The 26,840-nt window shown below is 64.8% G+C and overlaps 3 protein-coding genes across 3 annotated transcripts; all 3 read left to right on the plus strand.

Moving 5' to 3' along the window:
- The first annotated feature begins 8,900 nt into the window (after window positions 1–8,900).
- On the plus strand, window positions 8,901–12,373 carry LOC120404759 (natural cytotoxicity triggering receptor 3 ligand 1-like). Its single transcript, XM_039537732.1, has 3 exons — window positions 8,901–9,040; window positions 10,219–10,551; window positions 12,070–12,373. Exons 1-3 carry the CDS (start codon window positions 8,989–8,991, stop codon window positions 12,234–12,236), a joined length of 552 nt encoding a protein of 183 aa, XP_039393666.1. The 5' UTR covers window positions 8,901–8,988; the 3' UTR covers window positions 12,237–12,373.
- Window positions 12,374–13,393: 1,020 nt separating this feature from the next.
- On the plus strand, window positions 13,394–19,416 carry LOC120404758. Its single transcript, XM_039537731.1, has 2 exons — window positions 13,394–13,489; window positions 18,135–19,416. Exon 2 carries the CDS (start codon window positions 18,174–18,176, stop codon window positions 19,185–19,187), a length of 1,014 nt encoding a protein of 337 aa, XP_039393665.1. The 5' UTR covers window positions 13,394–13,489; window positions 18,135–18,173; the 3' UTR covers window positions 19,188–19,416.
- On the plus strand, window positions 19,329–24,611 carry LOC120404143. Its single transcript, XM_039536144.1, has 6 exons — window positions 19,329–19,345; window positions 19,411–19,859; window positions 21,142–21,474; window positions 22,629–22,931; window positions 23,486–23,601; window positions 24,107–24,611. Exons 1-6 carry the CDS (start codon window positions 19,329–19,331, stop codon window positions 24,206–24,208), a joined length of 1,320 nt encoding a protein of 439 aa, XP_039392078.1. The 3' UTR covers window positions 24,209–24,611.
- Window positions 24,612–26,840: the final 2,229 nt, after the last annotated feature.

Here is a 26,840-nt window from a genome sequence, read left to right on the forward strand (position 1 = left end):
CCTAGCAGCCCTGCCACTCCATGGAACCTGGAGACCGGATCAATGTACAGGTCCACCAACGAAAGACTGCTTTGGCTCCACGCTGGAAAGGCCCTTATTGAGTCCTGCTGATTACCAACACCGCTGTGAAGTGCCAAAGACTGATTGCTTGGACCCATGATTCTCACTGCAAAAAGACCCGTCCACATAAGGAGAACTCTCCTATATGATTAGCCTATTCCTTCTTCTAGCTCCACTGTGCCTTCTGGACAGCAGGGAAAAGGACAAGGTGACGTGCTAGCTAACCTCTCCCTTGTCCGCTGACAGACCTACTGTGCCTTTGAACTTTTCTAGAAGAATCAAAAACCATTACAGGGTGATGTGCTGATAATCTCTCCCCTGTAGAATGCTAAACTACAATTGTTTTGGGAAAGGAGAAGGAACGCTCACTCCACTGACATTGCCAAAGTCCAGGAATTCCTGACTAAAAAGGACATTGAGAACTGACCCTGGTAAAGAAACAAAAATTCTACACTGGCAGGAAGAAACTTGTGGGATCCTGTTTGGAAATGTGGTATTAATTGAATTTTGGGGTTTATTCTACAGGCTGCGCCCTGTGTTTTGGATAAATCCTTTAGTATGTATTGCCCTCCCTAATTGGATTTTAAATGACATTGCCTTTATCCAGTTTTCAGATCACTTTTACATACCCAGATTGCTCACAAGGGGCTGCCATTAGATTAGCACAACAAAGAGCCTGGGTTATTTCCTCTGGAAAAAGAAGAAATTGGGCAGATCCCTGTGGGCTGGGGCTAACACTGTAACAGCCATTTGGAATATTCTTAAAGGCCAAGAACATAATAAGAAATTGGGCCGACTAGAAAGGGCCACTAGCCTTATTTTTTTAAGCTCAGCTATCTTAAGTACAGGCTGGAGCTGGTGAGTTACATGTCATTTCCACCCTTAGTTCTATGACCCAGAAGTTACTGACAGAAATGGTGTTAAATATCACTAAGACTGGGAAGGCATTGCAGTGGGATCTAGTATGTTTAGAAATCCAGGATTTCCTGAATGACCAGCTGATGGCCATTTGGAGTGATCTTGAGCACCAGACTTGGCCCACTGCCCTTACAGACACATCAGGAACCATCTGATCTGTGGTCATGGAAACATATTCGGACACTTTCTGGATGAAAGTGTGTACATTTACAGTGCTCCTTCCAAGCATATGGACCGGTTAGGGTGGGTGTGGCTCCCACATACCGAATCCTGCCGGGTCCATGGGGAGGATGCATATGGGACTAAATTATTCACTGAGACATCTGGGAAATTAAACCATTAGGTATACCTACCTGAGTTATAGTCAGTGCCCCAATCCCTTAGTTGTTCAATGAACAAGGTTCCACTCTTTTGTCCATGCATTCATTCCTGGGTTGGGGGTGACTAAGCTTAAAAGAGCAGTTGTAAATATTTCTGCAGAGCTTCATTGCTTTTTGGCCTCAAAGTGTGAGAAAACTCAGCCAAAAGGTTTGGTGAGTATTCTCAAAGGGGGGAGTTGTTGGAAAAATCATAGTGCTAATGAAGCCTTTCCGTATTAGGCCTGAGTAAACCAAAGTTATGTTATGCTTGTCCAAACTGTGTTGGAAAGCTTACAGAACTCATTAGACTGAAGGCCGTGTATCTACCTAAGTCAGCTATTTCGCTTATCAGTTTTGTTTGGCTCCCCAAGTATATGTTGGCTCCCCAAGTGTATGCAGCTGCGTTCACATGTATGCATCCAAAGTATCTAGTACAAAGGGTCAACGGATGTATCTTGTGTCCCCTTCAGAATGACAAATGTATCCTCAACAGCTGTATGTCTCTTGTAGCCCCCACAAAATGATATATGTATCCTGCATACCCAATTATCCACAGGGTCTATAGGTCAACCAAATGACGTAGACAAACGTAGACTAAGTTGTTTGTTACCGGCTATAAAGGTAGGCCGTTTGGCCATGAAAGGTGTGTCTCTTTCTCTGGCACTAGCCGAGAGGAACACCCGCTCAGCTGACCGATCAATAAAGGGTGTGGTACTCGTCTTCCTGTCTCCGTGCCTCCTTGGTGTAATTAGGTAAGCTCCAGGGGGAAACGAGCCCTTTTGGCTAACAACACTGAGGCAAAGTGTGGATAGTGGGGTGGGGGTTCCCCTGGGAGGGGGAGACCCAGTTGAAGGGGCACCGGGGTCCTGGGAGGGACACGGGGGTCAGTAGCTGGAAGGCAGATCACCGGCCTGCAGGGGGCGCTCCGGACACTGGACTGAGCTAATTCCCGAGGACGACCAGCAGGAGGCGCCGCAGGGGTGAGTCCGACCCGTTACACAGAGACACTTCAAAACGGGCGCTGTTTCCATCGACCTGACAGCAGCGTACGATACAGTATGGCACACGGGCCTGCTCGTGAAAGCATCGTGTGTCCTGCTACCTTGGGTCACAGGCGTTGAACTGTTCCTCTGCGATAGGCAGTTCAGAGTCCATATGGGGAGAAGACGAGTGCTTGGAGACGACAGAGCCATGGGTTACCCCAGGGCTCTGTGCTTTCTCCAACCCTGCTCAACCTTTACATCAATGACCTGCCAACAACGGAGTCACGAACGTTCAGTTACGCAGACGACATCTGTTGCGGTTCCCAGGCCCGGACATGCCACAAGCTCGATGCCACCTTAAACCGGGACATGGTAAAGTTAGCTGGCTGCTGTAAGACTTGGCGCCTCCAGCCAAGAGTCATAAAAACAGCCTCCAGTTTGTTCCATCTTCACCGCGCCAGCGCAACCCGAGAACTGAGTGTTTCTCTGAACGGTCGGAAGGTGAAGCACGAAGTAGAACTGGTCTGTCTAGGTGTGACCTTAGACCGCACACGGAGTTACCACGCCCACCCGAAGGAGACAGCAGCTAAAGTTAAGACGCACAACAGTCTTCTCAGCAAACTGGCAGGTTCGTTTGGGGTGTTCGTGCTCCAGCTCTGTGGATGTCAGCTCTTGCCACCTCGTATTCGGTGGCGGAGCACGGCGCACCAGTCTGGAGTCGATCGTCACACACCCATCTGGTGGCTACACAATTACATGCTGCCATGCGTATTATCTCCGGCACCCTGCGTCTGACTCCACTCCCACGGCTCCCAGTGCTGAGCAATATCGCTCCTCCTCCTAGCAGACGAGAGGCTGCCGCTGGCAAGTGACTGGAGAAAGTTCGCGCCGACTCCAGCCTGCCGCTGCACAATGACCTTTTTAAACCACCGACTGCACGTTTGCCGTCCCATCCCCCATTAGGGTCTCATCCGCCAGGCCAGGAGGTTAGGGCGGAAGCACTCTGGCGAGAGGAACGGATATTTGTTTTAATCACCAACCAGTCCCTCATCGCCGACCCCACAATCTGCCCGCCTGGTTTTGACCTGCCGGTCGCCAATGGTCCCCGTTGAACTGGTTCCAGACCAGGCAAGGTCTCTGTGCAGCCAACCAGTATCGCAAGACGGGTACGCAGAAGTCAGGCTCAACAAGGAAAATAACAGAGCACCACTGGCCATCACCTACAGCCCCCAGCTAAAGCCTCTCCAGCGCATCATCAAAGATCTACAACCCATCCTGGAAAACGATCCCTCACTCTCACAGACCTTGGGAGGCAGGCCAGGCCTGGCTTACAGACAGCCCCCCAACCTGAAGCACACTCACCAGCAACCGTACACTAAACCACAAAAACACTAACCCAGGAACCAATCCCTGTAACAAACCCCATTGCCTCCTCGGTCCCCATATCTACTCTAGCGACGCCATCACAGGGCACAACCACATCAACCACACCATCAGGGGCTCGTTCACCTGCACATCTACCAGTGTGATATATGCCATCATGTGCCAGCAATGCCCCTCTGCCATGTACATTGGCCAAACCCAACAGTCTCTATGCCAAAGAATAGATGGACACAAATTGGACACCAGGAATGGTAACATACAACAGCCAGTAGGAGAACAGGTCAGTCTCCCTGGACACTCAATAACAGATTTAAAAGTATTCATCCTGCAACAAAAAAACTGCAGAAACAGACTTCAAAGAGAAACTACAGAGCTACAATTCATTTGCAAATTTACCACCTTTAATTTGGGCTTGAACAGGGACTGGGAGTGGCTGGCTCACTACACAAGCAGCTTTGCCTCCCCTGGAATTGGCACCTCCCCATCAGTTATTGGGAGTCGACCACATCCACCCTGATCGAATTAGCCCTGCAACACCGGTTCTCCACTTGTACCTGCACGTGAAGAGACGGGAGTTACCTCACATCTAGCCCTGTAGCTGTAATTTTCACTCCATGCATCTGGAGAAGTGGGGTTTTTACCCACGAAATAAATCTGTTAGTCTCTAAGGTGCCACCGGATCCCTCCGTTTTTGTGGATACAGACTAACACAGCCACCCCCTTGATACCAGACGGATCATGTATTCTTTAACCTATAGCTGGAAAGATACGATAATTTTGTAAAAAACTCACCAGTCAAGGAGGTGAGTGGATGCTGCCGGGGTCTGCATTGGATCTAAATATATGTAATGCTTTCGTCCCAATCCTACAGGAAGGCAAGACACAATTAAGGGAGCAGTGTGGTAAAAGTTAGGTTACTAGAAACCTGTGGTTTGATCGGACACACGTGCCCAGGCCCACAGGAACATGCCTTGCCGTGGTCTGGTGAAAATCCATTTACATTTGGCTGAGTGATGGAGGGTTTTAAAATCCCAGAATTTGCACACGCAGAGTAATATTTTCTTACTAACAATGCTACTAATGATCTTCCAGCATTTCATTTGCTCTGCACAGGCACGTGGGACAAAGCTGAGTGGGATTTGCTGTCTCCTCAGTTCTGCTTCTATCAGTGCCAGCAGCCCTGGGACGTTCCCAGCAGCCCTGGGACGTTCCCAGCAGTCCGTCCTCGCTGCTGGGCAATTGTGTGGTTTAGAGGTGAGCCTTCAGCCTCCAGCACGTCAGAGCTGACAATGAGCAGGACCATGAGCTCGGCTTCTTGGAGGGGACTTGGCGGCTTCTCTCTCCAGATCGAAGGGACTGGACTCTACGCCTCAAACTTTGACTCTGGTTCCTAGGCAGAGATTCAAGCCATCCACTCGGGAACCCCAGCTGCAGTGCCAGGAGCTCTTGCTTCTGTTGTCAGATACTTCTAGTTAAAAGAAAAACAAAACCAATCAGCATTCACAGCGGCAGGTTTCTGGCCTGCTGGATGAGATGCACTGGAAAGTCTTAGATCAGGTGATCCAAAGAGTAGATCCAAGGAGTATCCCAGGACTGGGGTTTGCACTGAGGAAGAGTTTGAGAACTGATGCATTAGAAAGTCTTATACTGGTCAATAGATTGATTCCCCTCACACACACACACCCACCCACACACACCCACACCCCCTCGGTTGACGAAAAGAGATGCACTTTGCAGTTCTTCCCCTATGTCAGTCTGCCATTATCTATGTTAGCTTCTGCTCTTGACACACATGCGCAGGCAACTAGGGTGACCAGATGTCCTGATATTATCGAGACTATCCCGCTCTTAGGGGGTTTGTCTTATATATGCGACTATTCCCCACCCCCCACCCCCCTGCCCCTTAAAAAAAAGTCCTGATTTTTCACATCTGCTACCTGATCTCACTCACACACTCACAATATGAATTTTTATCAATTTGTATTAAAAGTTTTAATTAACTTGCTTATTTAAATGTTTAACCCTTTCGTTTATCTGTCTGGTTTGGGTTTTTTTAAATGCATTGTTTTAATAATTAAGTTCTTAATGCCTTATTTTGTATAGTTATAAATAGAATTCTGGTGCCGCTTCTTTTGATTTGTAAGATTGTCCTGTGTTGTATGTGTCATGTGACTACTTTTTATTATTTTTATTTTGTTGCGACAAAAGTCAATTTTATACTTTTTAAAATATAAGTGGTACCACATTATGTTAATATTATGATTGGGGTATCGCCATCATAATATTATTAATACCAAATTGTTTAGCAAAGTTCAAAAAGGTCTCAGTTATAAATATATGTATCTATATTTCTGCCTCAACAAATAATGCAATTGCAAACAATAACAATTCTCTTATTAATCATGGGGGGGGGGTTGTGTTTTATTCATAGAAAATACCCCCAACACTAAGGAAAAGGTTTGTATTAACAAAATGTCAAGTTCTTGTTTTGGTGTTATCAACTTGTTTGCACCTTTATTAAGTATTAAATGTACAGTTATAAGAATGTCATAGCAAAAATGCTTAAAAACAACAATTCACGCATGAAGCTAACCAAACAATTTCAACAGGTTTCCACCTTTGTCTCCCAAACACAACCAAGTGTCATGAAAGTTTCCCTCCAAGTATTTGCATAGACCTGGGGCTGATAGTTACTAGCATAATACAGCCCATAATGTCCATTTATTGTGTGCACAGCATTTTGAGCACTACAATGTATAGATACTAGTAATGGAATCTCCTGATGACAGTCTCTGTTTTTATGCTTTTTCCCTGTAGCATTTGTTAGTCTTTACAACAGCATAAATAACCTGCCCCCATTCTCACTGCAGAAAACAAACTTTTCCTGCACCCGCTGCCGTTAGCGAAATGGATTGCTGTCCAGTTCTCTGGGTCACTTTCAAAGCTGACCTATGGACAGGCTTTCAGGATGGGTGACATTATCGAAGTGACCACTGCGTCTTTATGCCTACAGAGCACCGTGCACTCTGCAGGCACCACTGCGAACAGCTCATCGGAAGTAGGATTGTTCAGACAGGAAAGTCTGTGGGTGCAGGACTCCTGTGCCCCCAAACACCCCTCTGACCGGCTTTCCAAACAGACCTTGCCTGTCCCTCACCTGTCCTGGGCTCCAGCTCAACGTGTCCTTTCTCCCTCCCCGTGTCTGTGACGTGTTCCCCATCCCCAGCACTAGTGCAGTGGGGGAATTTGGGTCGGGTGGGGGAGTGTCTCCCTTGAACTCCCGGCCCAAGCAGTGGGTGGGGGGCAGTGGTGGTGCCCCTGGCAGCCATGGGCAGGGAGTGTCAGTCACAGGCAGGGACCCATGGGGCTGGGGGGACCCTAGTGGCAGGGTGCAGGGGATGTGGCCCGTGGGGTGGTTTCTGTGAGCGCAGGGCTGGGGGGTGTCAGTCCCTGGGGTGGTGGTGGGGAAGCCATTGTCTGCACACACACGCCCGAGGCCTGTAGTGGCAGAGGGTTGAAGGAGGGAACAGCTGCCCCCCTCCTCTGGGGCAGGCTGGCTGGGGGGAGGTGCTGGGGGCAGTGCCCTGGACCCCCCCTTGAGAGGGAGCGTTCGGGCTGTTCTGGCTGGCAGGGCCCCCGTGTCCCAGGGGCTCCGGCTGGGCCTGTGAGTATAACCCTTGTGGCAGAGCTCTGACCTTGCCCCCGGGGGTCCTGCGCTCCCAGGCGGTTTCACTAGCCCCAGGGGCTCACTGTGACCCTCCCCGTAGCCCTTCTGTCTCCAGGGCCAGGGTCACAGTCTGCTGAGCCCTTTTCATCACAGGCTGCAAGGAGGTTGGGGGGAGAAACTCCCACAGTCTCTGTTCAGCCTCCTGTCCTGACACGGACCTGACTTCCCCTCCCAGGAGCTGTTCCTGTAGTGGTGGGTTGGGGGGAACCCAGGCCCCCCCCTCTACTCCGGGTTCCAGCCCAGGGACCCTAATGGCAGCAGCTGTTGGCAGCCAACGTTTCACTGCCAGAATTGCTACATTTCCCTGGGCCACTTCCCCACAGCTCTGCTGCTTCTCCCTTCGTCACCCTCACCTTAGGGCTCCTTTAACGATGGCTTGGGGGTGTCTTCATTAACCAGCCCTTCAGCCACACTTCCTCTCCTCTGGCTCCCTGGCTCCCCTGCCTGGCTGGAGTGAGCCCTTTGTATAGTATCAGCAGGGCCTTAATTAGAGTCAGGTGGTCACATTAACTGAATGGCCTCACCTGACTCGTTACAGGTTAATTAGAGTCAGGTGTTCTCGTTAGCCTGGAGCAGCCCCTGCTCTGGTCAGTCAGGGAACAGAAAACTGTTAAGCCAGTGGCCAGTGTATCTGCCTTCTGCTATTCTGCTGTGCCCAACCGGCCTGGGTCTATCACCCCCCGCCCCATCCTCCAGCAATCCCTGGGGCTCACGGGGGTCACGCCAACCCCCTCCTGGCACCCTGACCCCGATGCCCTCAGCAGCCAAACCCTGGCTGCCAGCCGCCCCTCCCCCTTTCCCCCTCTTCCAGGCCCCCTGGTCCCTCTGGCCCGTCAGGGGGGAGCCCCGAGTTACCCCAGGGAGAGGCCGGCCCGGCCCCATGAGACGCTCCCGGGGCACAGTGGGGGACAGGGGTCAGGACGGGATGGTCGGGGAGGGGCCACCACTATGCCGGGTTTACAGCGGCTCCATGGAGCCGGGCCCAAGCTCTGAAGGGGCCCTGGTCTGCTCTGCTTGCACTGCGCCCCGAGACCCCGCTGGCTCCCCCCCCCCCGCCTGGCCCAGGGCTCCTGCTACCCCCTGGCCTCACCCGCCGGCTCGGACCCCAGTGCACCTCTGGCTCCGGGCGGTCTCTGCTTCCCACCACCTGGCCAGCGTGGGGATCAGCGCAGACCCAGGCGGGGTGGGGGTCAGCACAGACCCAGGCCAGGGGGGCAGGGCTGGCACAGACCCAGGCGGGGGGGCAGGGCTGGCACAGACCCAGGCTGGTGGGGCAGGGCTGGCACAGACCCAGGCCGGGAGGGGGGGGGTCAGCACAGACCCAGGCAGGGGGAGGGGGTCAGCGCAGACCCGGGCCGGGCGCCGTGGGGTGCGTGTCAGCGAATGATCACTACAAGCCTTATCTCCGGGGTCCAGCCGTGGCTGGGCCGCGCCCTCCCGCCCGTTACGGAGCCGTTTGCTGCTGCCCCCGATAACGCTGCCCCGGCCGAGCTGGGCCTGGTGCGGCCAGTCTGAGCGTGACGCCTGCGGAGCAGACACAGACAGCGCCAGCGTCACGATGAGCCGCTCCCCGCTGACCCTGCTCGTCCTCGGCCTGCTGGGGGGCTGCGGTGAGTGCCGGGGCCCTGCCATGGACACGGGGCGCCCGGAGGGCTAACACGTCCCCCGCTGCAGGGCAGACCCCCCGGGCAGGGTGGGGAGGGCTCAGCTGGGGGGCCTGGGAGACCCCCATTGCCAGCCCCCGCTGACCCTGCTCGTCCTCGGCCTGTTGGGGGGCTGCGGTGAGTGCCGGGGCCCTGCCATGGACACGGGGCGCCCGGAGGGGCTAACATGTCCCCCGCTGCAGGGCAGAGCCCCCGGGCAGGGTGGGGAGGGCTCAGCTGGGGGGCCCGGGAGACCCCCATCGCCAGCCCCCGCTGACCCTGCTCGTCCTCAGCCTGCTGGGGGGCTGCGGTGAGTGCCGGGGCCCTGCCATGGACACGGGGCGCCCGGAGGGGCTAACACGTCCCCCGCTGCAGGGCAGAGCCCCCGGGCAGGGTGGGGAGGGCTCAGCTGGGGGGCCCGGGAGACCCCCATCGCCAGCCCCCGCTGACCCTGCTCGTCCTCGGCCTGCTGGGGGGCTGCGGTGAGTGCCGGGGCCCTGCCATGAACACGGGGCGCCCGGAGGGCTAACACGTCCCCCGCTGCAGGGCAGACCCCCCGGGCAGGATGGGGAGGGCTCAGCTGGGGGGTCTGGGATACCCCCATCGCCAGCCCCCGCTGACCCTGCTCGTCCTCGGCCTGCTGGGGGGCTGCGGTGAGTGCCGGGGCCCCGCCATGGACACGGGGCGCCCTGAGAGCTAACACGTCCCCCGCTGCAGGGCAGAGCCCCCGGGCAGGGTGGGGAGGGCTCAGCTGGGGGGTCTGGGAGACCCCCATCGCCAGCCCCCGCTGACCCTGCTCGTCCTCGGCCTGCTGGGGGGCTGCGGTGAGTGCCGGGACCCTGCCATGGACACGGGGCGCCCGGAGGGCTAACACGTCCCCCGCTGCAGGGCAGACCCCCTGGGGCAGGGTGGGGAGGGCTCAGCTGGGGGGCCTGGGAGACCCCCATCGCCAGCCCCCGCTGGCTGGGCCGGGAGCTGGAGGGAGCACCCCCCTTCCGTCCCCAGTGCTGGTGCGGGGACCCCACGGTTTTACCGGGGCCGCTGCTCCCTGGCCGAGCGGCTGCCAGCGTCACCCAGACCAAGCCGGTCTCCGCGTCACCCCCGCCCCGGCCGCTGACCCTCCCCTGCGGTCTGTGCCCGTGCAGCCGGCAAGCTGGCGGTGGAGACGGACGCCTCCCCGGTGCGAGCCCAGGTGGGGGACGACGTGGTGCTGAAGTGCCAGTTCTCCGTGGCGCAGCCGCCCGTGGACCTGAGCCAGCTGGTGGTGCAGTGGTTCCACCGGGGCGGGCAGCTGGTGGAGTTCGACAACGTGCTGAGCGGGAGCCGGCCGGGCGCCACCCTGAGCGTGGAGGGGCTGCGGAGCGGCAACGCCGCGCTCCACCTCAGCAAGGTGACCCCGGAGAGCGCCGGCAACTACCGCTGCTACGTCACCTACGCGCCCGACGTGCGCATCAAGCAGGTCGTCCTCCACGTCGAGGGTAAGGCGGCCGGCCCGCCAGGGGCCTGCCAGGGGGCCCTGCAGGGGGCCCACCAGGGGTCCCGCCAGGGGTCCTGCTATGGGTCGTGCTATGGGGCCCGCCGGGGGGCCCTGCAGGGGGCCTGCCAGGGGGCCCGCCAGGGGGTTGTGCATGGGGCCCACCAGGGGCCCTGCAGGGGGCCTGCCATGGGTTGTGCTATGGGGCCCGCCAGGGGGCCTGCCAGGGGTCCTGCTATGGGTCGTGCTATGGGGCCCTGCAGGGGCCCTGCCAGAGGCTGGCCAACGTGCCCCTTGCTCTCCATAGAAGTGGGAGCTCCCACCCACAGGCAGCGCACCCAGCCCCCTCCCCCCACAGCCAGTGCTCCTGCCCCATTTCCCCCGCACCTCCCAGACAGAGCTCCCGCCCCACCCACTGCCCACAGCGCCCCCTGCTGGGCGAGGCTGGACTGGGAGTAGCCAGGAGCTCCCCCCACAGCGCCCCCCGCTGGGTGGGGCCGGGGCTGCAGTAGCTGGGCGCTCCCCCCACAGCGCCCCCTGCTGGGCGAGGCTGGAGTGGGAGTAGCTGGGAGCGCCCCCCACAGCACCCCCTGCTGGGCGGGGCTGGGGCTGCAGTAGCTGGGAGCTCCCCCCCACAGCGCCCTCTGCTGGGCGGGGCCGGGGCTGCAGTAGCTGGGAGCTCCCCCCCACAGCGCCCTCTGCTGGGCGGGGCCGGGGCTGCAGTAGCTGGGAGCTCCCCCCCACAGTGCCCCCTGCTGGGCGGGGCCGGGGCTGCAGTAGCTGGGAGCGCCCCCCCACAGCGCCCCCTGCTGGGCGGGGCTGGGGCTGCAGTAGCTGGGACCTCCCCCCCACAGCGCCCTCTGCTGGGCGGGGCCGGGGCTGCAGTAGCTGGGAGCTCCCCCCCCACAGTGCCCCCTGCTGGGCTAGGCCGGGGCTGCAGTAGCTGGGAGCTCCCCCCCACAGCGCCCTCTGCTGGGCGGGGCCGGGGCTGCAGTAGCTGGGAGCTCCCCCCACAGCGCCCCCTGCTGGGCGAGGCTGGAGTGGGAGTAGCTGGGAGCGCCCCCCACAGCACCCCCTGCTGGGCGAGGCCGGGGCTGCAGTAGCTGGAAGCTCCCCCCACAGCACCCCCTGCTGGGCGGGGCTGGGGCTGCAGTAGCTGGGAGCTCCCCCCCACAGCGCCCTCTGCTGGGCGGGGCCGGGGCTGCAGTAGCTGGGAGCTCCCCCCCACAGTGCCCCCTGCTGGGCGGGGCCGGGGCTGCAGTAGCTGGGAGCTCCCCCCCACAGCGCCCCCTGCTGGGCGAGGCTGGGGCTGCAGTAGCTGGGAGCTCCCCCCCCCACAGCACCCCCTGCTGGGCGAGGGTGGAACTGGAGTAGCTGGGAGCTCCCCCCCACAGCACCCCCTGCTGGGCGAGGCCGGGGCTGCAGCCGCCGCAGTTGCTGTCCCGCTGATGGAGGCGGCTGGGGTGCAGGGGCAGACGTGCGCCGGTCGCGGTGACGGGTGTCCCCGGTTTGTGCCCTGCAGACCCCTCGAAGCCGCCCGTGGAGGAGCCGGAGGCCGAGGCCCCTCACGCCTGCGCCCCTGACCCCGACCCCCTGGTGCTGAAGAAGCTGGACCAGGTGCTGAGCATCCTGCAGCAGATCAGCCGCAAGCTGGAGGCGGCAGGCGCTGGGGCTGGGGGGGAGGCCTGAGCCCGGCCCCAGCTCCAGGGGGCACCCAGGCTGCGCGGGGGGGGGAGGGGGGCTGATCTCAGCACTGCGGGGGCATCTATGGGGCCAGCTGGGGGGTGTGCAGAGAGCAGCAGGGGAGGCATCGCGGAGGGAAAGAGCCAGGGAGCTGCTGGAACAGGATCGGGGCCAGCAGGGTGGGGGTGGGGCTGCACATTGGGGGTGGGCAGGGGTTTTGCTTGGTGCTGCATGTGGGGATGTAGCAGGAGGTTGTGCACTGGGAGGGTGCTGCGGGGCTGTGCACTGGGGACATGCTGCGGGGCTGTGCATTGGGGAGGGCAGGGGCTTTGCTTCATGCTGCCCATGGGGCGTGGGAGGGGGCTGTGCATTGGGGGGGTCTGCGGGGGGGTCTGTGCATTGGGGGGTTCTGCGGGGGGGGCTGTGCATTGGAGGCAGGGGGCTCAGCTTTAGGGTGACCCCACGGGGCGGCTTTGGGACGCAGGTTGTGAGCTGTTGTCTGAATAAAGCCGCGGGTGATGCTCGGTCTGTGTCCTCGTCTCTGATGTGGGGGGGTGAACCCCGCAGCTGGGCCCCCATCCCGGCCCCACACTCTCTGCGCCTGGGGCGGTGGGACAGGCCCCCCGGGAGGGGAACGGGGGATGCCCCATCCCAGGGGGTGCAGGGTCCGGCCCCTCTCCCTGCTGGGACGCTGCCGGGAGGGAGGAGGGGGTGTCCCGTGTCCGGGGCATTGGCTGAGGCCTGGCTGGGCTCGGGCAGCGCTGCCCCCGGGAAGGAGCGACTGTGACCCCAGGGGGGCAGAGCTCAGAGCCGGTGGGGGGTGAAACACCCCCAGGATGGGATCCCCACGGTGACCCAGAGCCGGTGGGGGGTGAAACACCCCCAGGCTGGGGTCCCCACGGCGACCCAGAGCCGGGCTGGGGCAGGGACCCGCCCCCCAGGCCTGGCTGGGACAGCCCTACACGGGGGTCCTGGGGGTCCCTGGGTCCCGGCCCCACGAGGTCACCGGCTGCCCCAGGATAAAAACAACCCGGGCAGACGGCGCCGAAGTGCCTGGGGGGGATGGGACGGGACGTCCCAGCCAATCAGGGGGCTCCTGGCCACGTTCGGGGCTTATCAGGGCCCTGCCACACGGCTGGCCCTTTATCAGCGCGGCCCTGGCACTGCCGGTGCAGAGACGGTGCCTCCTGCCCCCCTGCGCGCACCCCCGGAGATGTGTCTGCGCGGGGCCGTGCTGGCCCTGTGCTGCGTGGCAGCTGGTGAGTACGGGGCCTGGCCCGCCGCAGGCCCCCGGGTCTCCCCGAGACCGGCCCCTCGCTGCCCCGGGGTCTCCCTGAAACCGGCCCCTCGCTGCCCCGGGGTCTCCCCGAAACTGGCCCCTCACTGCCCCGGGGTCTCCCTGAAACCGGCCCCTCGCTGCCCCAGGGTCTCCCCGAGATGGGCCCCTCGCTGCCCCGGGGTCTCCCCGAAACTGGCCCCTCGCTGCCCCTGGGGGTTCCCCTGTGACCTCCCCAAGACGGGCCCCTCGCTGCCCCAGTGTTCCCCTGTGACCTCCCCGAGACGGGCCCCTCGCTGCCCTGGGGTTCCCCTGTGACCTCCCCGAGACCGGCCCCTCGCTGCCCCGGGGTCTCCCCGAGACCGGCCCCTCGCTGCCCCCGGGTCCCCCCAAAACTGGCCCCTCGCTGCCCCGGGGTCTCCCTGAAACCGGCCCCTCGCTGCCCCCGGATCTCCCTGAAACGGGCCCCTCGCTGCCCCGGGGTCTCCCCGAAACTGGACCCTCACTGCCCCTGGGGGTTCCCCTCTGACCTCCCCGAAACAGGGCCCCCCACTGCCCCAGGGTTCCCCTGTGACCTCCCTGAAACCGGCCCCTCGCTGCCCCGGGGTCTCCCTGAAACCGGCCCCTCGCTGCCCCCGGATCTCCCTGAAACGGGCCCCTCGCTGCCCCAGGGTCTCCCCGAAACAGGGCCCCCCACTGCCCCAGGGTTCCCCTGTGACCTCCCTGAAACCGGCCTCTCACTGCCCCTGGGTCTCCCTGAAACTGGCCCCTCGCTGCCCCGGGGTCTCCCCAAAACTGGCCCCTCGCTGCCCCGGGGTCTCCCCGAGACCGGCCCCTCGCTGCCCCGGGGTCTCCCCTGGATCTGCCCAAGACAGGCAGGGAGGGCGAGGGGGGCCGGGAGCCAGCTCGGGGGGGGGGGGGATGAGAGCTGCCCCTGCTTCCCCACAGGGGGAGGGCCAGGCAGTTCCCCCCATCACCCCAGGGCAGGGTGTGGGGACCCTGACAGAGCTAGGGGGCAGAGCCAGGGGGCTGGAGAACGGCCCGGCCCGGGGAGATTCAAGGCCCAGCCAAAGCTTTGGGGCTGGTGGAAACTGTCCTGCAGGGAGCAGGGGCAACCCCTCCCCAGGAGGGGTCCCTCCGCCCCAGAGGATGCTGGGAGTGAATGGGGCACCCCCCTGTCACAGAGTGTGGGGGAATCAGGGCCTTGCACCCCCGGCTTCCTGCGATTCACCAGGACTCTAGGGCCAGCCAGTAAAGCAGAAGGTTTATTTAGACGACTGAACCCCCCCAGCCCCTCCTCTGCTCAGCTCCTTTCCCGGGCCAGGAGGTCACCTGATCTCTGTGTCTCCAACACCTTCAGTCGGCACCTTTGCAGAGGGGGGGGCCCAGGCCATCAGTCGCTAGGAGACAGAGTGTCAGGCATTTAGGTGCACTGGCCCCTTCCTCTGCAGCAATCGCACCCCCTGATCCCACCACCTGGATATTAAGAACTGCCGAGGGGACACTGAGGCACCAACACCGTATTCAGAGGGAACATTCAGAACATTCCCAGTTGGTCCCAGAGGCCGACAGACAGGGGCCGTGGACAGAGCAGGCCGGGGGGGGGGTGTGTCTCTGTGGGGTCGCCCTGGAGGTTGCGCCCCAGGGGTTGCGTGGACATGGAGCCAGCTGAGGGCAGCACTGCAGCGGGTGCAGGGTCTTCCCGGGGTCAGATCCAGCCAGTCGGCCTGACCCCTCCTCCCAGTGCCGGGCGAGGGGTCCCCGTGTGCCCAGCCCCCCCAGAGGGGCCGCATCCAGCGCCAGGTGAGGGGTCCCCATGTGCCCAGCCCCCCCAGAGGGGCCGCATCCAGCGCCAGGTGAGGGGGTCCCCGTGTGTCCAGCCCCCCCAGAGGGGCCGCATCCAGCGCCAGGTGAGGGGTCCCCGTGTGCCCAGCCCCCCCAGAGGGGCCGCATCCAGCGCCAGATGAGGGGTCCCCGTGTGTCCAGCCCCCCCCCCCAGAGGGGCCGCATCCAGCGCCAGGTGAGGGGTCCCCATGTGTCCAGCCCCCCCCCCGAGGGGCTGCCTCCCAGTGCTGGGAGAGGGGTCCCCATGTGTCCAGCCCCCCCAGAGGGGCCGCATCCAGCGCCAGGTGAGGGGTCCCCGTGTGTCCAGCCCCCCCCAGAGGGGCCGCAACCAGCCCCAGGTGAGGGGTCCCGTGTGCCCAGCCCCAGAGGGGCCGCATCCCGCGCCAGGTGAGGGGTCCCCGTGTGTCCAGCCCCCCCCAGAGGGGCCGCATCCAGCGCCAGGTGAGGGGTCCCCGTGTGCCCAGCCCCCCCAGAGGGGCCGCATCCAGCGCCAGGTGAGGGGTCCCTGTGTGCCCAGCCCCCCCAGAGGGGCCGCATCCAGCGCCAGGTGAGGGGTCCCCATGTGTCCAGCCCCCCCCAGAGGGGCCGCATCCCAGCGCTGGGAGAGGGGTCCCCATGTGCCCAGCCCCCCCCCAGAGTGGCCGTGTCCCAGCACCGGGCGAGGGGTCCCCGTGTGCCCAGCCCCCCCCCCCCGAGGTGCCCCGGAGCGGACACAGCCCTGCCCGGAGGCGCAGCTGCCGGTCACACACGGGGGGGGGGGGGCAGCTGGAGGGAGCAGCCATGGCTGCTGCTGGGCGTGGGGGCTGTGCAGGGCCGGGGGGGGTCACTGCCAATGGCTCCGAGGTGCCCCCCCCCGGGTCCGGGCGGGGCTGGTGGGGGCTGTGCAGGGCCGGGGGGGTCACTGCCAATGGCTCCGAGGTGCCCCGGGTCCGGCGGGGCGGGTGGGGGCTGTGCCGGGCGGGGGGGGGCCCGGCCAAGGGCTCCGTGGGGCCCCCCCCCCGGGTCCGGGCGGGGCTGGTGGGGGCTGTGCAGGGCCGGGGGGGTCACTGCCAATGGCTCCGAGGTGCCCCGGTCCGGGCGGGGCTGGTGGGGTGCGCAGGGCCGGGGGTCACTGCCAATGGCTCGAGGTGTCCCCGGGGCCGGGCGGGGCTGGTGGGGCTGTGCAGGGCCGGGGGTCACTGCCAATGGCTCGAGGTGCCCCGGGTCCGGGCGCTGGTGGGGGTGCGCAGGGCCGGGGGTCACTGCCAATGGCTCTGAGGTGCCCCAGGGGCCGGGCAGGGCTGGTGGGGCTGTGCAGGGCCGGGGTCACTGCCAATGGCTCCGAGGTGCCCCGGGTCCGGGCAGGGCTGGTGGGGTGCGCAGGGCCGGGGGCACTGCCAATGGCTCCGAGGTGCCCCCCCCGGGGCCGGGCAGGGCGGGTGGGGGCTGTGCAGGGCCGGGGGGGTCACTGCCAATGGCTCCGAGGTGCCCCCCCCCCGGGTCCGGGCGGGGGTGGTGGGGGGTGCGCAGGGCCGGGGGTCACTGCCAATGGCTGAGGTGCCCCGGGTCCGGGCGGGGCTGGTGGGGGTGCGCAGGGCCGGGGTCACTGCCAATGGCTCTGAGGTGCCCCGGGTCTGGGTGGGGCCGGTGGGGGCTGTGCAGGGCCGGGGGGGGTCACTGCCGATGGCTCCGAGGTGCCCCCCCTCCCGGGGCCGGGCGGGGCTGGAGCTGCCAGCAGCGAGGCGAGGCGCAAACATTACGCAACTCTCCAACTTTCGCTTTCGCTGCGCCCTGTGCGGGGAGCTCTGCCCTGCAGCTCCCTGGCTCACAGCCCCCACAGGTCAGTGACGGGCGAGCAGCGGGACCGGGGAGGGGGGCTCAGTACTGGGGGCGGGCGGGTCCCAGGGGCTGAGGCGCTTCTGGCTGCGCGGAAACTAGAGTCTGGGGCTAAAGCTGAGAAAGGAGCCCGGACTCCTGGGTTCTTTCCCCGGCTCTGGGTCGGGAGGGGGCCGGTGGGTTAGAGCAGGGGGGGCTGGGAGCCAGGACTCCTGGGTTCTCTCCCCGGCGCTGGGAGGGGAGTGCGGCTGGTGGGTTAGAGCAGGGGTGCTGCGCGCCAGGACGCCTGGGTTTTCTTCCTGGCTCAGGGAGGGGAGTGGGGGCTGGTGGTTAGAGCAGCGGGGGGCTGGGCGGCAGGACGCCTGGGTTTTCTTTCCTGCTCTGGGAGGGGAGTGGGGGCTGGTGGGTGAGAGCACGGGGGGCTGGGAGCCAGGACTCCTGGGTTCTCTCGCAGCTCTGGGAGGGGAGGGGGATCTGGTGGTTAGAGCAAGGGTGGGGCTGGGCGCCAGGACGCCTGGGTTCTCTCCCAGCTCTGGGAGGGCAGTGGGGGCTGGTGGGTGAGAGCAGGGGGGCTGGGAGCCAGGACTCCTGGGTTCTCTCCCCGGCTCTGGGAGGGGAGGGGGATCTGGTGGTTAGAGCAGGGGGGGCTGGGAGCCAGGACTCCTGAGTTCTATCCTCAGTCTTCCGGTGATTTGCTGCATCACCTTGGGCTGATTTCCCTGCCTCAGTTTCCCCAGCAGGGATAGCAGCACTCCCCCTGCCCCGCAGTGCTTTAGGGAGGCTTGTCTATCCCCTGCGGCCGGACACGAGGTGGGATGTGGGGCAGGCCGGAGCAAACGCAGGGGGCGATCGCTGGGGACCTCCCCCAGAAGCCGTCTCTGTTAGCCTCGGCCCGCTCTGCGTCTGGCTGGGTGCAGGGGATTGGATCAGGCTGCGGGCACTGACCATGCTCTCTGCGTCCCCCTCAGGGCACCGTCCCAGGGAGGCAGCGGCAGCCGTGCGCGGCGATGGCGGAGGAGCTCCGGACTCTGAACGCGGATCTGCTGGCCATCAGGGGGGCGCTGGAGGCGGATGGCCCCGCGGGAACCCCTGTCGCGGCCCTGAGGGGGAAGCTGGCCCAGGAGTTCCTGGCTGCGGTTCACGGTTTCCATGCCCGGTTCGCTCAGTGCCGGCGGATGCAGGCGGTGGCCCCCGGCGAGCTGGAGACCCGGCTCCAGGAGGTTTCCGGGGACCCCGGCTGCTGGTTCTACATCGGCTGCACCCGGGCGCTGACGCACTATCTCTGGGAGGCTGGGCCGTGGTGCCGGGCCTGGCAGCACAGGGCAGCTGGCTACGAGAAAACCTGCACCTACTACTGCCGGCCGGGGCCGGGGCCGGGGGCCGGGCTCTGCACCGTGAGGCACCTGCTGGGCCAGTTCTGCGGCACCCACCCCCGCTGCCTCAACGCCTCGCGTGTCAGGAACGGCCCAGTTGGCATCGTCTTCCTGGTGACCTACGCCCAGCGGGGCAGCCGGCCGGGGGAGCCCGCCGAGGACATGGAGGCGGCGCTGCGCGGCATCGCTGCCCACTTCCGCCACCGGGGGGCGCCGGCGGACGAGCTGGTGCAGTTCCTCAAGGACGACTTCTGCCAGCTGATGGGGCGGTACCTGGGCTACCTGGCACAGTGCCAGGCCATGAGCCAGATCCCCCCGGCGCACTTCCCGGGGCGGGCCCGGGAGATCCTGGCGGGGCTGGGGCCGGCGGAGCGGGTCCTGGCGGGCATGGTGCCGGCCGGGGTGGTCTCCATGCGGCCCTGCCTGTGGGAGGTGGGGGCGGGCGAGGCGCAGGCCGGCGAGAAGCTGCACACCTACTTCACCAGGCTGGACGGTGCCCTCGACGCCAAGCGGCTGCTGGAGGAGATCTGGGGCCACCCCCGCTGCCTCAACAGCCGCCGGCGCTGCGGGGGCAGGTCGGGGACTCAGCCAGGGGCCTTCCTGTACCTGGCGATATTCCGGGGGGCCTGCGTCCCGGGCGGGCCCTGAGCGAAGGGGCCGACCTGGTGCCACTGCCCAGCCCCGAACGCGTGTGGCTGGGGCGTCCGGACCCCCGGCCATCGCCCGTGCCAGGGGCTAACCGCGAGCGGGGCCCCTGGAGGAGTCGTGCGGCGCTGTGCCACGCGAGGGATGAGAGGGAAACCGAGGCAGCCTGCTGCTTCCCACTGCCGACAGCGGCAGCGGCGCCGTGTTCCCACTGAGGGCTCTGCAGGCGCCTGGACGATCTGCCCCCCGGCCGGCACCTTGGCGGCTGTCCCAGTACCCGGGGCCTGGGCGAGCCTTGGAAACCGAGCCGGGCGGCTGAGATCTGCCGCGCTCTGCACCCAGCCGGGCAGGAGCAGCTGCTGGGGCTGGGGAGGAGCGTTACAGGCCTGGCCGAGGCAGCCCTGGCCTGCTATTTAAGGCCGCCCAGATGGACGTGCACAGCGCATGGAGGAGACGCAGCACATCCGAGTAACGGCTCCCACGGCTCCTGCGTCCCCACGGCGCGGCGCTGGCACAGGCTGGGCTCTGAGAGCCCCACACAGGCGGCTCAGCAACCCCCGGGGCCCATCGCGCACGGCGCGGCGCAGCCCCTGCCCCGACACACCCAGGGCCGGGCGACAGGCGCCGAGGGAGGAAGGGATTTGGCCCAGGTCACACAGACCGTCGGTGGCAGAGGTGGGAACTGGACCCAGGAGTCCTGGCTCCTCATCCACTGCCCGACCCCCTGTGGGGCTGCAAAGGGGAGGGGAGAGTGTGTGGGGCCAGGGCTGATCCCCCCACTCGTTGGGGGGCTGTAACCCAGAGCAGCCTCGGGGCTGCGTTCAGCCTGACGCCTGCAGGCTGCGAGCGGGGCTCTGTGGTTCACACACCGGGGTGTGTGTGTGTGTGTGTTATTCTTAGCCACACACACCTCTGCAGGGTGTATTTTAAGCAGGCGGGGAGTGACCCAGCCCCCGCCCCACGGCCCCAGCGAGCAGGGGAGGCTCAGACCAGCCTCACCGCCATGGCCGTGGGGATCGCGCTGCTCCTGGGGCTGGGCAGCGCCGGTGAGTGTGGGGGGAATCGAGGGGGGGGCTGCCTCTCTGAGCCCCCATCTGCCCTGGCCAATGCCTGGGTGTGAGGGGTCCGGAGCCCAAACCACAGGGGCTCATGTGAAAAAACAGCTGGGGTGGCCGACTGGCTGGCTCGGGGGTGAGAGGGGGCAGGGACAGGGACCTGTCCCCTCTGGGGGGCACCAGCTGCAATCCTGCCCCACGGCAGGGGGCTGGCGGGCTCGGGGTGGGGGGTGGGGCGGGGGGTGGGGGAGGGGCCGGTCCCCTCTGAGGGCACCGGCTCCAATCCGGCCCCAGGGCAGGGGGCTGGTGGGCTGTGGGGGTGGGGGGATGGGGCAGGGGCCTGTCCCCTCTGGGGGGCACCGGGCTCCAATCCGGCCCCAGGGCAGGGACTGGCGGGCTCGGGGGGGGGGGGGGAGGGGGCAGGGACCTTTCCCCTCTGGGGGGCACTGGGCTCCAATCCCCCCGCAGGGCAGGGGGCTGGCGGGCTCAGGGGGGTGTGGGATGGGGCAGGGGCCTTGCCCCTCCGGAGGGTGCTGGCTCCAATCCCGCCCCACGGCAGGGGGCTGGCGGGCTCAGGGGGGTGGGGGGATGGGGCAGGGGCCTGTCCCCTCTGGGGGGTGCTGGCTCCAATCCTGCCCCAGGGCAGGGGACTGGCGGGCTCAGGGGGGTGTGGGGATGGGGCAGGGACCTGTCCCCTCTGGGGGGTGCTGGCTCCAATCCGGCCCCACGGCAGGGGGCTGGTGGGCTCAGGGGGGTGGGGGGATGGGGCAGGGGCCTGTCCCCTCTGGGGGGTGTTGGCTCCAATCCGGCCCCACAGCAGGGGACTGGCGGGCTGTGGGGGGGATGGGACATGAGGCCTTTCCCCCACAGGACCCCAGATCTGTATTGTGCTCCCCCCACAGCCGGCGCGTTCCTCGTCTCCACCGACCCCTCCCCGGTGACGGGGCTCCTGGGCTCCGACCTGCTCCTGACCTGCGGCTTCCCCGCGGCCCCGCATGGGGCGAGGGACCCGACGCTGCTGGTCAGCTGGTACTTCCAGGGGAGCAGAGTGGCTGAGCTGGACGGGATCCCCATCAGCACCCGGGTGGGCTCCATCCTGTTCTCCCAGCAGCAGGGCCACGCCCAGGCCTCGCTGCTCCTGCCCCGCGTCACGCCGGCCGACCAGGGCCCCTACCGCTGCTCCGTGCGCTACGCCGGGCAGCACGGGGAGGGGACGGTCCGGGTGCAAGTGGCAGGTAGGGGCGCAAGCACAGGCGCCTCCCCAGGTCGTATTCCTGCTGCCCGGGGTGCTGGGGCCGGGTCTCTGGCAGAGCAGGGGGTCCAGGCGTGGCCCCGGCCCCAGAGCCTCGGCCAGGGTCAGTGGCTGCCAGGGCAGGGGGTCGGCAGGGGGTCGGCAGGGCACGGGCGGGGTGCGGGCGGGGGTTCGGCAGGGTGTGGGTAGGGCACGGGCAGGGGGTCTGCAGGGCGTGGGCCGGGGGTCGTCTGGGCGCGGGTGGGGGGTCGGCAGGGCGTGGGCAGGGCATGGGCAGGGGGTCAGCAGGGCGTGGGCAGGGGGTCGTCAGGGCGCGGGTGGGGTCGGCAGGGCATGGGCAGGGGTCGGCAGGGCGCGGGTGGGGTCGTCGGGGCCCGGGCAGGGGGTCAGCAGGGTACGGGCGGAGGTTCGGCAGGGCGGGGGGGGGAGGTCGGTCAGGGCGCGGGCGGGGGGACCATCAGGGCGCAGGCAGGGTGTCGGCAGGGCGGGGGGGGAGGGTCGGCAGGGCATGGGCGGGGTCCGTCAGGCGCGGGTGGAGGTTTGGCAGGGCGTGGGCGGGGTCCGTCAGGGCGCGGGCGGGGTCGGCAGGGCGTGGGCAGGACACGGGCGGGGTCGGCAGGGTGTGGGCAGGACCCGGGCGGGGGTCCGTCAGGGCGCGGGCAGGACACGGCTGGGGCGATGGTTAGCGGGCAGGGCGCAGGCAGGGTGTCGGCAGGGCGCAGGTGGAGGTTCGGCAGGGCGTGGGCAGGGGGTCGGCAGGGCGCAGGCAGGGTGTCGGCAGGGCGTGGATGGGGGGTCGGCAGGGTGCGGGCAGGGGGTCGGCAGGGCGCGGGCAGGGCACGGCTGGGGGTCAGCAGGGCGCGAGCAGGGGGTCGGCAGGGCGCGGGCAGGGCACGGCTGGGGCGATGGTTAGCGGGCAGGGCGCAGGTGGAGGGTCGTCAGGACACGGGCGGGGGGTGGGCAGGGCACGGACGGGGGTCCGTCAGGGCGCGGGCGGGGTGCAGGCGGGGGGTCCGTCAGGGTGTGGGCAGGACGCGGCTGGGGCGATGGTTAGCGGGCAGGGCGGGCGCGAGTCTGCCCTGGAAGCCCCCCCCCCCACACCCGGCTCTCTGGACTCCCCGTCTCTGTCCCCCCCAGCGCTGCCGCGGGTCGAGGTGCCCAGCCCCGTGGTGCAGAGGGACGAGGACAGCGCCCTGGTGTGCTGCGTGCGGGGGTTTTACCCCCAGCCCATCGCAGTGTCCTGGCTCCGGGACGGGCAGGAGCTAAACGCCTCCTTCGTCTCTGCCGCGCGCCGGGGGCACCGGGACGGGACCTTCAGCCTGGTGACCATCTACAGACTGACCCCCACGGAGCGGGATCTGGGGGCGCTGTTCTCCTGCCGGGCATGGCACCCCCTGCTGAACCAGTCCCGCCAGGCCGACTTCCGGATCGCCTTCAGGGGTGAGGCCGCCAGGTCGCCCTGGCCTGGGTGCCCCTCGCTGCGGTATCAGCCTGCCCCGTCCAGCCAGCACCCCGGCTTTGTTCCCCTCCGTCATGCTCAGGGGGGCAGTTCTCCGGGCTCACACCCCTGGCGCTGCTGGGGGACGGGTCCTGGGCTGCAGCTGGGAATCCCTGGTCCCATTACCCCTCGTCCTCCCCGCTCCGTCCCCACCGAACGATCCTGGGCTGGGCTGATACGTCCCCCGTCTAGAGCGACTCAGCCCCTGCCCTCTCCCCCATAACTCGGCCATCGGTCGGGCCCAGCGCTGGTCCCGAACTCCAGCCTCCCTGGTTCCAGGGCCGGACACAGCCCGGGGGTGGCCCCCACCCTGGGGAATCTCCCACAACCCTGGGAGCCGAGGGGGTGCCCGTGCGATAGCCCAGGAGCTGGGGTCGGGGGCAGGAGAACCCGGGAGTCGGTGGGCGCTGGGGTCCCCTGGGGGCTTGGCAGTCGCTGGGCTTGGTGGGATCGCGGGGGGACCGGGACGTCTCTCTGATCTGCGTGTCCCCAACAGCTGGCGGCCTGGAGATGGGGCTCAGGGTCCTGCTGTGGATGCTGCGAGCGTCACTGCTGCTGGCCATGGCCATGGGGGGCTGGCTCTGCTGCGACACCGGCAGCCGGCCGAGGAAGGTGAGGGCTGTTTGCCCAGTGAGTGCCCAGCACTGGCCCCAGCATCGGGCCCCCGGCTAACACAGACCCCTCTGGCCCTGTCTGTGCTGGTCTGACACGTCCTCCCTCACCCCTCGTTCCCAGGGCCGGCCCAGAGCCCGTTTCGCTCTGTGCAGCCTCGTCCCGACCGGGCGCGTGTGGGGCCAGACGCTCCAGAGCGGGGCGAAGAGCCGGGACGATTCGGTGTCCTGAGAGACATTCCCAGGCAGGCACAGGAAAAACGGGGCCTGCCCCAGTGACAGTGGGTGTGGTGGGGGGTGTCACCCTCACACACGGGGAGAAGCGACCCCCAGGGGGTTTGTTCATAGCACCTTGTCCAGGGAGACGCCCTGTGCTGGTGTCAGCACCTGTAACCAGCCCTAGACAGCTGAGGGGCCTGGCCCCTGTGGAGACGGGGCCCTGAGCTGTGACCCATGTCTCTCCCTCTGGGCACTAACTCTGCTCTTCCCCCCTGGCCGGCGCACAGATGGCGGAGCAGGCGATGGAGCAGGCGACGGAGCGGATCTGGGACCCCCTGCGTCAGAGGTTCCAGCGGGCTCGGGAGGCGATCTCCTCATGGAGCAGATAGGAGGATCCCACCGCTGCCTGCAGCACCATGGCTCTCCATCCCCGCAGCGCTGTCCGTGCCTCCCGCGTCCCCTCGGCCTGTGGCCTCCTGCGCTCCGGCCTCCCAGCCGCCATGTGCAGCACCCTGCCCTTACTGCCGCAGCAGGAGCTCTCTGCACAGACACAGCCTGTGTCCCCTCTGCTACCGTCACAGACTCCTGCGTGGTCGCCCCCGTGTCCCCGGCCCCTCGCTGTGTCCGGTGTGTGGCTGGGGTGTGGTTTTCTCTCTGGTCAGCGCTCAGGCCAGCAGTGAAGCCGTCTCTCTGCATGCCCTCTGCAGCTGTTGTTACTGGGCTGTGACCCCTCCCTGATCCCCGCGGACCCTTCTGCTGGGAACCAGCGCTCGGGTCAGGTGTCGCCTGGGCCCTGCTACTCCCTGCCTGGCATCCTCAGGGCACACACACGTCAACCTTTGACCCACGACCTGAGCTCAGGAGATCTGCGAATGATCATTTATATCTCAGAACAAGTTCAGCTGCTTGATAAATTCGTGCAAATAAAACTAACAGTGCAAATATTTCCCCAGCTTCAAGAGCCTCCTTCCTGCTGCCCTGCCCCAGCCCCTGCCTGTTAAATTCGTGCAAATAAACCTAAGGCTGCGCTGCAGGTAGGAGGAAGTGACGGGACGACAAGATCCCTTTGCAAGGGGCTTGGCAGGGACCTGCAGCCGGGGTGTCGCGGGAGGCCTGGTGGCGGCGTTAGCACAGGGCCGGCCCGTGTGAGCTCGAACAACCCTTAGCTTGAGTGAGTTGCCTGGGGCCAGAAGGTTTAGCCACAGGGCGTGGGATGGCCTGGCTCCCCCGCCACCGCTTTATGCAGCCAGACCCCTGACCTGCGCCGCAGAGACCCCTCCAGCTGCCCAAGCCCCAGGAACGGCAAACGTGGGCACGCGGCCGAGACGGAATCCCATGTGGTCTCAGAGAGGGGGTATCAGGGACAGGTGGGGAACCAAACCGGCCCTCAGGGGGGGTCTCGGGCCGGCAGGGCGGTGACGCCCTTCACGCTTATCTCCCCGGAAGGGGAACCCGCGGCCCTGTGAGTGTACCCGGGGCAGATCCTGCTGCGATGCTTGTCGCTCTAGTCCTGTGAGTTTGCTTATAGTGATCGCGGCGTTAATAAAACTCAGACAGTCTCTGTGCGCGTCTCACACGCTCAGCTTCACAATCACGCTCTGCATAGCCAGCAGAGAACGAACCTGGCGTTAGTGACAAGCATCTCTGGCATTGCCTGCGCCCAGCCGGGCCCTGCTACCCCCAGGCTGAGCCCCCCCGGCCCGGCCCCCTCGGGGCAGAGTCACAGGCCGGCAGGGCAAGGTCCAGGCCGCCCGGGGGACTCTGCAGTTCCTGCCATTGGAGCAACACCCCTCCCCAAAACTCCTCATTGCACAAGAGCCGGGAAAGGGCCGAGCCAGCGAGCTGCCTGCAACCCGCCCCCACCCCTGGGTGTCCGGGGTTAGGGCCAGTCTGGGCTGAGCCACCTAACGAGTGCAGCCGGCCCCTGATTGGTGGGAAGACTCAGCAGACAGCAGCTCACCCCAGCAGCAGCAGCAGTAGGTTGGTGGCTGTGATAGTGCTTGGGCCTGCATGGTGACCCCACCCTGACCCTCGTTCCTATTGCCGGCCCTGGGTTTATCCTGGGCTGTAATTCCTGATACCGGCTCCTGCTCTCACCACTGTGTGAAACAGTCCCTGTCACAGGCACTCGGCTTGTCTGTCAGACCCCTCCCCCATTACCTGTTTAGCTGGGGGGGGCTGGGGTTATGGCCAGGGTGCTCTGTCAGACCCCTCCCCCCATTCTCTGTTTAGCTGGGGGCGGGGGGCGTTATGGCCAGGGTGCTCTGTCAGACCCCTCCCCCCATTCTCTGTTTAGCTGGGGGGGTGGGGTGCTGTCAGACCCCTCCCCCATTCCCTGTTTAGCTGGGGGGGGCTGGGGTTATGTTTGGGGTGCTCCATCAGACCCCTCCCCCATTCTCTGTTCAGATGGGGGGGTGGGGTTATGGCCGGGGTGCTGGGCTGGGACGTCGGGCGCCAGGTTCACTTCCCTGCTCTGACACAGCCTGGCTGGGCCTGGGTGACGAAGTGGGGGGGTTTTCTGTGTTTCCCAGGGGGTAGCATGCAGGGGGGTGGGACTCAGTGTCCCTGGGTGTTACTGGTTCAATGAAGTGAGGGGAGAGGGAGTTTGTTGTTTCTGATGAGTTTGCCTTTGTTGGTGTCACTAGGCATAAATCTAGGTAACTCGGGAGGATGGCTTTGGGCCTATGTGAACCAAAGTACCTTTATGTGAAGTGCTTCTGTTAGCCTTACTAAACGTTTGTAACCTCTTGTGCTATGTGCTGGCTACTGGCAGCTGCAAGGCTGCTTGGCACTAGATGCAGCCAATACTAGATAAGACAGGCGGAAAGCAGATGCTGTAATTAAAGTTATATGCATGAGAACGTAGCCCCCACGGTGGGAAAGTACAGATAAACCCTCACAAAGGGGTATAAATGCTGGGACCCCGCCTGCGTGCGGGGGTGCAGGATTTGAGATGGCTATGTCTCCCTGGCACCTTATTTGGGCTCAAATAAACTTGGTTTTGCTTCTCCACCCTGGTGT

The sequence above is a fragment of the Mauremys reevesii genome, linkage group 4, assembly GCF_016161935.1.
Source record: "Mauremys reevesii isolate NIE-2019 linkage group 4, ASM1616193v1, whole genome shotgun sequence".
NCBI classification, from domain to species: domain Eukaryota; kingdom Metazoa; phylum Chordata; order Testudines; family Geoemydidae; genus Mauremys; species Mauremys reevesii.